The 11,464-nt window shown below is 42.3% G+C and overlaps 1 protein-coding gene across 4 annotated transcripts in view; it reads left to right on the top strand.

Moving 5' to 3' along the window:
• The first annotated feature begins 31 nt into the window (after positions 1 to 31).
• Positions 32 to 11,464, top strand: part of LOC139413781 (ubiquitin-associated protein 2-like) — a 30,470-nt gene continuing 19,037 nt past the window's right edge. For 3 of the 4 annotated variants that reach the window (XM_071161526.1, XM_071161525.1, XM_071161524.1), the window contains exons 1-6: positions 32 to 95; positions 1,617 to 1,754; positions 1,949 to 2,026; positions 2,534 to 2,644; positions 7,318 to 7,486; positions 11,303 to 11,437. In XM_071161526.1, coding sequence (XP_071017627.1) covers positions 1,659 to 1,754; positions 1,949 to 2,026; positions 2,534 to 2,644; positions 7,318 to 7,486; positions 11,303 to 11,437 — 589 coding nt within the window. In that variant the 5' untranslated portion in view covers positions 32 to 95; positions 1,617 to 1,658. The remainder of the gene's footprint in view (positions 96 to 1,616; positions 1,755 to 1,948; positions 2,027 to 2,533; positions 2,645 to 7,317; positions 7,487 to 11,302; positions 11,438 to 11,464) is intronic. The other variant, XM_071161527.1, reaches the window with a different exon arrangement.

The following is an 11,464-nucleotide window of genomic DNA, read 5'->3' as shown; positions in this document are numbered from 1 at the left end:
TGTCTCCCACTGAGGAAAGCAACGACAGCAGCTACGCCGTATATCACGTGACCTTGTCTGCTGCTGACTGAGTAGAGCGTGTTAGCGGTTAGCAGGTAATACAAAAAACAAATCTCGTTCAGGCACTCAATATTTATCTTTATACTTGAGCTCATTTAAACCCTTGTATAGTCTTGTCCCTCTTGAAGTGTAATATCACCGATTCATTTGTCTCTTTAAACCATCTTTTCACTCTTTATTTCGTTATTTTCTATTGGCTTGTTCCCTGGCAAGTAATGTCGGAGCTTGGATCATACGCTGTGGCCATTTTCGTCAGAATTGAATTGATAAAGCTTTGTGGTTAGCTAGCAAACTATAATTATTTGATACCTGAAGAACGGTTGTTTGTTATTGTCACTTGGGGAGAACCCCCGTTGGTCAACATTCAATAATGTTTGAACAGGAATGTCCGTTCGTCGTGTTTTGGTATATTTTTTTGCAATAAATAGCCTAAATTGCATTTCCAGCTAGCTAGCTAGCTACTTAGCTAACTAGGACAAAGGGGTCCCACTGTCTGTCACTGTTGTGTATTATTTGGCAGCTAGGACTAGAATCCACATTCGTGTATTTGAAACGCTCGCGCTTGCATTTGAGTTAACGTATCGAACGTGTGAAGACACGGAATTTATTATAAATGTCATTTATGTAGGTATGCATTTTTAAATTCTAACTTAATTATGGCAAGCTATAAATAACAATTATTGTTTGCGTTGCACCCATTTGATGGCCGTGATTATATTGGCTACCGTTCGAGTGTGTTCATGTCATATATTGTGTAACTAGATTAATGATTTATGAGTAGCCAGCTACTATTAGAGGTGATGAGGCCAAATTCGATAGCTACGGTAACTTGTTTTGTTGTTGGTGAAACCTCTTGGCGAGTGACATGATCCAATAGCTCATTAGCTTTCATGATAATGAACTCGCTTTGTAAATACAAATAGGCCCCGTCAGACTATTTGCTAGGTTTCCAAGTCCATTGCTTTCGCAAAGGCAAACTGGTGTTGCTGCTCTAAATAATCATATTTTAGAGACAGTGTTTTTGGATTCATTACTGTAAGTTGCCAATGGTAGCCACTGACCTGCAGCTGCATTGTCTGATATGAACCAAGCAGTGTAATGTGTGAAGATCTCACTATTCAATCTCCGTATTCAACGCGCAGTTTATACAGTCTAGTTTATAAAGTATGTCTAGCTAGGGATACTGTTCACCGTAGATGTATGCCAATACAGTCAGATCACTGTGTGTTTAGACTTGGTGTTGCGCAATCCCATCCGACTTTGTTGACGTGTGGATGGATGTCTGATACAGGCTACTCCTGTCCACGACCAGGGAATGCATTTCAGTTCAAAATAAACTGCAATAAAATAAAATCAGGACTATCCTAACAACCTGGGCCTAAATTTAAATACGTGTTTGTCTTATACCTGTAATTTATTTGTATTTTTATTTAACCTTTATTTAACTGTCTACAGTGAGTAGGGAAAATACTGATTGCGTTATTGGTGTGACTTTCTATCCACATTTGACCTTTGTTCCCACCCCAATCCCTCTTTCTCTCTGTTTTGTCTTCCAGATTTTTCTATTTTGTACATACATTGTTTTGTATATACTGTATATGATGACCTCGTTGGGTGGCGACAAAGCCCGGGGCACTCGGGATAAAGTGCTGCCTGCTGCCACCCACACAACTCAACCACAGAAACAGCTCCAGGTGAGGGACACACAGTACAATTCACTTGATCATACTTAGCAGGTCTTCAGGTGTTAATGAATTTCTTCAAAACATTACTTCTCCTTCCTTCCCTTCTCTTTTCCTCCTCCCCCACCTTCCTCTTTTCCTCCTCCACCACCTTCCTCTTTTCCTCCTAATTTATCCTTCCTTGCTCTACCTCTTCTCGCCTGCAGGCGACCGCAGAGCAAATCCGGCTCGCCCAGATGATCTATGACAAGAATGATTCTGATTTTGAGGACAAAGTGAACCAGGTGAATGGGCGGGCATTGCCGAGGCCATTGTGTCAGTGCTGAATGTTGGCGTGTGTCTGTTGGAATGTTTGTTGCCCATTAAGAGGCCTACCTTAATTCCATCTGGAATCAGCAGGAATGAACACACTTGTGCTGTGCTCTCCTGTTAACTTTGGAAACCATTCTAAGCCTGTGAGTGTATGTTTGTGACTGCATGTACTAGAGAAAGAGGGTCCGCACTAATCTAATTTAAAATAAAATATATATATTATAATAATATATATATTATTATATTATTATAAAATGTCCCCCTCCCCCACACACCTAAATTCTAAGAGTGCAGACCTTTTCCTTTTCTAATACTGTCTATGCAACTAGAAGTGACAAATATTTCCTTCTGTGATACACACACAAGCGGTACATACTATCAACATCAGTATACATAGGGTCCTTGTATATTCTGTCATGTTTTGTTGTGGATTCAAATGAAGCACTCGTGTATATTTGTGTGTGCCCGTGTGTCCATAGCTGATGGAGGTGACCGGAAAGAACCAGGACGAGTGCATGGTAGCGCTCCACGACTGCAACGAGGATGTTAACAGAGCCATCAACTTCCTTCTTGAGAGCACCTCTGACACGGTAGGGCACAGGGGACTAACGCTAATGCTACCTTTTCAATTTCCTTCAACCACTTTCCTTCTCTCTGGGTGATGGGCAGCTAGTCGTAGCTAATTTAGTTTTGCACAGTCGCCTCAAAGGCTAATTTTTGTTTTCTGGCACAAAACAATGTACTACTACTATATGTCTCCTCTGAAACATAACAGCTCAAATCAAATTTTATTGGTCACATACACACGGTTTACAGATGTTATTGCGAGTGTGGTGAAATGCTTATTCTTCTAGATCTGACAGTGAAGCAGTATCTAACAGGTAATATCTAACAATTCCACAATAAATCCTAATACACAATCTCGTAATGGGATAAGAATATATAAGTATAAAATATATGAATGATCAGTGACAGAGTGGCTAAGATGCAAAAGACAGTAAAGAATATAGTATACACATATGAGATGAGTAATGCGAGATGTGTAAACATTCTTAAAGTGGCATTATTGAAGTGACTAGACGTTTATTAAAGTGGCCAGTGATATCAAGTCTGTAGGTAGGCTGCCACCTCTCTGCTAGTGGTGGCTGTTTAACAATCTGATGGCCTTGAGATTGAAAAACAGCTTCTATCTCTCTGTCCCAGCTTTGATGCACCTGTACTGACCTCGCCTTCTGGATGGAAGCGGGGTGAACAGGCAGTGTCTCGGGTGGTTATTGTCCTTGATGATTTTTTTTGCCTTCCTGTGACATCGGTTGTTGTAGGTGTCCTTCAACAAGTAGTTTACCCCCGGTGATGTGTTGTGCAGACCGCACCACCTTCTGGAGAGCCCTGCGGTTGAGGACGGTGCAGTTGCCGTAGCAGGCACAAAACAATTTACAGCCCGACAGGATGCTCTCAATTGTGCACTTGTTAAAGTTAGTGATCGGTGACAAGCCACAGTTTTTCAGCCTCCTGAGGTCTGTGTGCGTGCACCATTTCAGTTTGTTGGTGATATGTACACAAAGGAACTTAACACTTTCCACCTTCTCCACTGCTGTCCCATCGATGTGGATAGGGGGTTGCTCCCTTTGCTGTTTCCTGAAGTCCACGATCATCTCTTTTGATTTACTGACATTGAGTTAGAGGTTATTTTCCTGACACCACACTCCGAGGGCCCTCACCTCCTCCCTGTAGGCTGTCTCGTTGTTGTTGGTAATCAAGCCTACCACTGTAGTGTCACCTGCAAACTTGATGATTGAGTTGGAGGGGAGCATGGCCACTCAGTCGTAGGTGAACAGGGATTACAGGAGGGGGCTGAGAACGCACCCTTGTGTGGCCGCAGTGTTGAGGATCAGCAAACTGGAGATGTTGTTTCCTACCTTCACCACCTGTGGGTGGCCCATCAGGAAGCCCAGGACCCAGTTGCACAGGGCGAGGTCGAGACCCAGGGTCTCAAGCTTAATGATGAGTTTGGAGGGTACTACGGTGTTGAATGCTGAGCTGTAGTCAATAAACAGCATTCTAACGTAGGCATTCCTCTTGTCCAGATGGGATAGGGCAGTGTGCAGTATGATGGGGATTGCATCGTCTTTGGACCAATTGGGGCGGTAAGCAAATTGGAGTGGGTTTAGGGTGACCGCTAGGGTGGAGGTTATATGATCCTTGATTAGTCTCTCAAAGTACTTCATGATGACAGAAGTGAGTGCTAGTCATTTAATTCAGTTACCTTACTTTCTTGGGAACAGGAACAATGGTGGCCATCTTGAAGCATGTGGGGACAGCAGACTTGGATAGGGATTGAGTGTGTCCGTAAACACACCAGCCAGCTGTGCTGCGCATGCTCTGAGGATGCGGCTAGGGATGCCGCCTGGGCCGGCAGCTTTGCGAGGGTTGACGTATTTAAATGTTTTACTCACGTCGACCACGGAGAAGGAGAGCCCACAGTCTTTGGTAGCGGGCCGTGTCGGTGGCACTGCATTGTCCTCAAAGTGCGCAAAGAAGTTGTTTAGTTTGGCTGGAAGCAAGACGTCGATATCCGCAACAGGGCTGGTTTTCTTTTTGTAATCCATGATTGTCTGTAGACCCTGCCACATACGTCTCGTGTTTGAGCCGTTGAATTGCGACTCCACTTTGTCTCTATACTGATGCTTTGCTTGTTTGATTGCCTTATGGAGGGAATAACTACACTGATTGTATTCTGTCATCTTGCCATGATTAAATGCGGTGGTACATGCTTTCAGTTTTGCGCAATATTCTGCCATCAATCCACGGTTTCTGGTTTTAATAGTCACAGTGGGTACAACATCTCCTATACACTTCCTTATACACTTGCTCACTGAGTCAGAGTATACGTCAATGTTATTGTCTGAGGCTACCCGGAACATATCCCAGTCCACGTGATCGAAGTGATCTTGAAGTGTGGAATCCGATTGGTCAGACAGCGTTGGATAGACTTAAGCACGGACGCTTCCTGTTTTAGTTTCTGCCTATAGGAGGGGAGCAACAAGATGGAGTCATGGTCGGATTTGCCAAAATGAGGGTGGGGGAGGGCCTTGTATGCATTGTAGAAGGTAGAGTAGCAATGGTCGAGCGTGTTACTCGCTCGTGTACTGCAATCGATATGCTGATAGAATTTAGGTAGCCTTTTTAACAAAGCTGATTTGAGAACATCCCCAGCTACAATATACGCAGCCTCAGGATATATGGTTTCCAGTTTGCATAGTCCAGTGAAGTTCCTTGATGGCCGTCTTTGTATCCGCTTGCGGGGGGATATACACGGCTGTTACGATAACGGAGGAGAGTTCTCTTGGGAGATAATACGGTCGGCATTTGATTGTGAGGAATTCTAGGTCAGGTGAACAAAAGGACTTGAGTTATTGCATGTTGTTACAATTACACCATGAGTTGTTAATCATGAAACATACTCCCCGGCCCTTCTTCTTACCGGAGAGATGTTTATTCCTGTCGGTGCGATGCGCTGAAAATCCCATTGTTCCTGTACGGACTCCGGCAGAATGTCCCAAGCTAGCCATGTTTCCGTGAAACAGAGTATGTTACAATCTCGGATATCTCTTTGGAAAGCAACTCTTGCCCTGATTTCATCGACTTTGTTAACTGGGGACTGGACATTAGTGAGTAGTATACTCGGAAGCGGTGGGTGGTGTGGGCGCATCCGAAGCCTCACTAGAAGACCGCTCCGGCACCCTCTCCTCTGGCTGCATTGTTTTGTGTCGGCCTCTGGAATCAGTTCAGATGCCCTGGGAGGTGCAGACAAAGGATCCGCTTTGGGAAAGTCATATTCCTGGTCGTAGAGTCTGGTTGTGGTGGTAAATTGACATCTCTCTGATATCCAATAGTTCTTCCTGGCTGTATGTAATAACACTTAAGATTTTCTGGGCTAACAGTGTAAGAAATAAAACATCAAATCCAGCACAGTTTCCTAAGGACTAGAAGCGAAGCTGCCATCTCTATCGGCGCCATCTTGCGTTCATTTTCTGATTTATTCAGGGAAGCAAACATCACTTTTCTGAGATATTTGCCGTTTTTATCTCCAAATAAGTAATCCACGTGAATCGTGTAGATCTGTAAAAAAAATATATATATATATATGTATGTTTGGGATAGGGAGTGGTGGTAGTGGTGGGGGGGGATTGGAGTGGTGGGGGGGAATTGATGAAAAGTGCGCAGACTCAGTGTGTCACTCATTGAGCTATGAAAGTGAGATGCGAACAGATTTTCTCCCTGTGTGATTACTAAATAATGGTATGTTACTCACATCTGATCAGAGGCCTTCTGCTCTCTTTTAAGGTCCTTACGACTGAAAGTGTCTGGAAGAAATAGAGACCTGCACGCTGTCAAAAAAAGGAATAGATCCAAAACTGAGGCCTGAGGATATTTATTGAAACAACATGGTGCCCAAAGAATATAGCATAGTGCAAACAAGTGCAGAAATAACATGTGAAAACAAAATCCATGTTTCTCATATCGAAATGAATGACACAATGCATCTCTACGTGTCCTACAAATAGAATATGGGAGTTCAGAGCGTGATGTCAGATATGTCATATCAGAATGAGTTCTACATCCAATATCCAAAAAGTGTGAAGTTAAATGTAATGTGTTGTATTGAGGTGTGAATATCAGGGACAGGTTTTTGTGCGGCACGTGCAGAAAATAGTGTTTTTGAGTGACAACTGCAAAGTTCAAGGAGTTGGTCTGATGGTGCCCTCTATCATCGGCCTCCCCCCATGCTTGCAGGAACAATAGAGTAGCTACATTTTTTGTAGGCAATGAATCGCTCAACAACCCTTGTCACAGCCCTTCCAATCAAGCCCAATCTACTACTGCTGTTCCCGTAACCCTGTGGTCATGAATCCTTCATGATGTCTGTCTTTGTCAGTGACGTTGTGACACTGCAGTAGGAGGGGTATACAGGGTTACAACCACATGTCGATTACATAAATACATGATCTCACATTGACTATTTTGTACTTTGAAGTTCATGGGAAAGGAAGAAGTTCAAGCAGTTGTAGGATCTGACTTGTAACCTTTTAATCTGTCGTTCTCTTCCCCCTCCTTCCCATCCTCTACTCTTATCACCCCCTCTAATTCCATCCCTCCACCTCTTGTTCCCATTTCCCTATACACCCCCCCCTTTCAAAGCAAGTGAGGATGTGTCAATAAGGAGAGATCAAACTTTTTAAAACCTCTCTTTCTCTCTCAGACCTCATGGGAGACAGTGGGGAAAAAGAAACCCCTAGCGAAGGAAGGCCCTGCGGAGGGCAAGGAGAACCGGGAGAAGAGAGGAGGAGAGAGGGAGGTCAGCAGGGGCCGCGGGGGAAGCAACCGGAGAGGCAGAGGGGCCAGCAATCGCAGCCGCCCGGGGGAGAGAGGTAGGGGGCCACGGAGTCTCTCAAATTCTATCCATATGTTAATAAACAAGGCATTATAACACTGCCTAATTGATCACCTAAGAGCCAGGGTGAATGATAAGTCAAAGGATTTCAGTTGTTTATTACAGTTCTACACCTTTCAAACCAATATGTTTTCCCGACAACTTTAGCATCCCACCAACTTTTTCTGCCTTTTCTTTATATCTGAATGGTGTTGCCGGTATCAAGGCCTGCCTTCGGCTTAGTATGAAATGTAGCCGTAATGTTGAGATGGGATTGGCACGCACTATGCTCTTAAACTCTTGATGGTTGCTAGGCAGCGGACGTTACTACTATCCTCTAAACTTTGCGAGGCATGTCACTAAACCTATTTCTTTGCATAGCCCACCACATGTACTGTTTTCTTAGCCACAACTGGATGGCTCCATAGAGAATAACTGGGAATAAATGACAGAATTACGAAAAATATGGGAATAAAGTAGGCAAATGTCATTGAAGGCATCAAATTGTTGCTTACTGAAACTGTCTTCCAATTATTATAATATATTTGAAGCAATAGTCTGACGTGTGGTCAACTATTTTAGCACAGTTTCCTGCCGCTTTGAGACAAGCGTGGGGACTTGTCTTGATAAATCCATACATTTCAGATTTTTCTTTTCACTCATTCGCTGTTTGGCTCTTGGTTAGGCTACAATTAGGCTGTGGAAATGTTAGTTAAGTTCAGGTGCGTTCTGCTCATGATCATCTTGTCTAGTTGGCTCATTCATTAGCACTGATCAGAACATTTTGCCAGCATGTTATGTAGCTTAACAAGTGGATAATTTTGCTCTTGACTTGCAGTTGTAGCCTAGGTCTACTCCCAACCAAAAGCCTGTGACTTGTCTTAATCAACCAATGGGATTTTGTTTAACTGACTCTCCATATGTATATTTGGTTAATTCTTTGGCTGGGCAAATAAGTGGAGGTGGTTTAACTCATCTATTCCTTTGCTCATCTATCACTGATCAGAAACATTTAGCATTCAATAATGTAGCCTAAATAAAGTTTAGACATAGAGGACCAAAAAAAGCCAAACAATCGACGGATTTAAAAAAATATATATATTTTATTTTATTTATTTGTAATAATGACAATTACAACAATACTGAATGAACACATATTTAACTTAATATAATACATCAACAAAATCAATTTAGCCTCAAATAAAATGAAACATGTTCAATTTGGTTTAAATAATGCAAAAACAAAGTGTTGGAGAAAGTAAAAGTGCAATATGTGCCATGTAAGAAAGCTAATGTTTAAGTTCCTTGCTCAGAACATGAGAACATATGAAAGCTGGTGGTTCCTTTTAACAGGAGTCTTCAATATTCCCAGGTAAGAAGTTTTAGGTTGTAGGAATTATAGGACAATTTCTCTCTATACGATTTGTATTTCATATACTTTTGACTATTGGATGTTCTTATAGGCACTTTAGTATTGCCAGTGTAACAGTATAGCTTCCTTCCCTCTCCTCGCCCCTACCTGGGCTCGAACAAGGAACACATCGATAACAGCCACCCTCGAAGCAGCGTTACCCATCGCTCCACAAAAGCCGCGGCCCTTGCAGAGCAAGTGGAACAACCACTCCAAGTCTCAGAGCGAGTGACGTTTGAAACGCTATTAGCGCGCACCCCGCTAACTAGCTAGCGATTTCACATCGGGTTACACCAGCCTAATCTCGGGAGTTGATAGGCTTGAAGTCATAAACAGCTCAATGCTTGAAGCACAGCGACGAGCTGCTGGCAAAACACACGAAAGTTCTGTTTGAATGAATGCCTACGAGCCTGCAGCTGCCTACCATCGCTCAGTCAGACTGCTCTATCAAATCATAGACTTAATTATAACATAATAACACACAGAAATACAAGCCGTAGGTCATTAATATGGTCGAATCCGGAAACTATCATCTAAAAAACAAGACGTTTATTCATTCAGTGAAATACGGAACCGTTCCGTATTTTATCTAACAGGTGGCATCCATAAGTCTAAATATTCCTGTTACATTGCACAACCTTCAATGTTATGTCATAATTACGTAAAATTCTGGCAAATTAGGCGGCCCAAACTGTTGCATATACACTGACTCTGCGTGCAATGAACGCAAGAGAAGTGATACAATTTCACCTGGTTAATATTGCCTGCTAACCTGGATTTCTTTTAGCAAAATATGCAGGTTTAAAAATATATACTTCTGTGTATTGATTTTAGAAAAGGCATTGATGTTTATGATTAGGTACAGTCGTGCAACGATTGTGCTTTTTTCGCAAATGCGCTTTTGTTAAATCATCCCCCGTTTGGCGAAGTTGGCTGTCTTTGTTAGGAAGAAATAGTCTTCACAGAGTTCGCAACAAGCCAGGTTAGCAGGCAATATTAACTAAATATGCAGGTTCAAAAATATATACTTGTTTATTGATTTTAAGGAAGGCATTGATGTTTATGGGTAGATACACATTGGAGCAAGACAGTCCTTTTTTGCGAATACGCACCGCATCGATTATATGCAACGCAGGACACGCTAGATAAACTAGTAATATCGTCAACCATGTGGAGTTAACTAGTGATTGATTGTTTTTTATAAGATAAGTTTAATGCTAGCTAGCAACTTACCTTGGCTTCTTACTGCATTCGCGTAACAGGCAGTCTCCTCGTGGAGTGCAATGTAATCCGGTGGTTAAAGCGTTGTACTAGTTAAGGTTGCAAGATTGAATCCCCGAGCTGACAAGGTAAAAATCTTTCATTCTGCCCCTGAACAAGGCAGTTAACCCACCGTTCCTAGGCCATCATTGAAAATAAGAACGTGTTCTTAACTGACTTGCCTAGTTAAATAAAACATTAAAAAACGTCCAAATCGGTGTCCAAAAATACAGATTTCCGATTGTTATGAGAACTTGAAATCGGCCCTAATTATTTGGCCATTCCGATGAATTGGTCAACCTCTAATATAGATGACTCCAAAAGCCAGCGGAGGTTGTGAAATGACTCGCATGCTTTTGAAAGTATAGATTGACGATGAAGATACTCTCAATGTAAGACCCTATGCCTGCTCCCAACAAAGCGGAGTGAGGGTAGGAAAGAGATAAAACGTGGATCAAAAAAGTGGAAGTTGTGTGGGGAAATATTATTTGTATTTTATTCTGTTACATTATATTCTTATGTGTTGACTGTGATCAGGGTAGCCTAAGTGAGTCCTCTGTTAAAATAACTATTGATTTCATGAGCATGGCGTAGGCTGTAGGGTGCACAGACCAGTAACATAATTAAACTCAAAATATGCCTTTCTATTCTTTTGAAAATACATTTTATTAGTCTTATAATGTTTCTTAGGACCTGCCTAAAACACATGAATAATGGGTTTCTTTGTGATGGCATATATTTAATGGATGTATTAAAATAGACGTCCACCCACATCGCTCATGACTACTCCCATTCCTGTACTTGCCGGCATGTGCATGGGCGATATAAAAGAATGTGGTAAAAATGGGACTGTATGATTTGGGCTCTATAAAACATTGGCAGCATTTTTTTTATAGACAACATACCATATAATCTGTCTGTAAAGGGTATTAGTCTGTGTTTATTTCATTGACCATACCTTGGATTAGGTAACACTGCATGGAGCATTTACTAAGAATTTATTGGCAGCCTATTTGTCACTAAGCCATTATTAGTCATTGATGCACTATTTAGCAGAATTGGTTAAAAGGCAACACATTTTATCCAGTTACTAAGTCCTGTCCCTTCCCCTCTCTCCCTTTTTCTTTCTGTCTCTCTGAGCAGTGCGGCCAGAGGAGAATGGTGTGGAAGCGGTCCCGGTGGACAGAGGGTCAGAGCGAGGCCGTAGGGGTGGGAGAGGGGGTAGAGGTGAGTGTCATTTAGTGGCACTTTCTCATATGTTCCAGTCAACACTCCCAGGTAACTTGTGGTATCTTAACTAAACAC

This window comes from Oncorhynchus clarkii, chromosome 7, assembly GCF_045791955.1.
Source record: "Oncorhynchus clarkii lewisi isolate Uvic-CL-2024 chromosome 7, UVic_Ocla_1.0, whole genome shotgun sequence".
In the NCBI taxonomy this organism is placed as follows: domain Eukaryota; kingdom Metazoa; phylum Chordata; class Actinopteri; order Salmoniformes; family Salmonidae; genus Oncorhynchus; species Oncorhynchus clarkii.
This window is presented reverse-complemented; position numbering and strand designations above follow the sequence as displayed.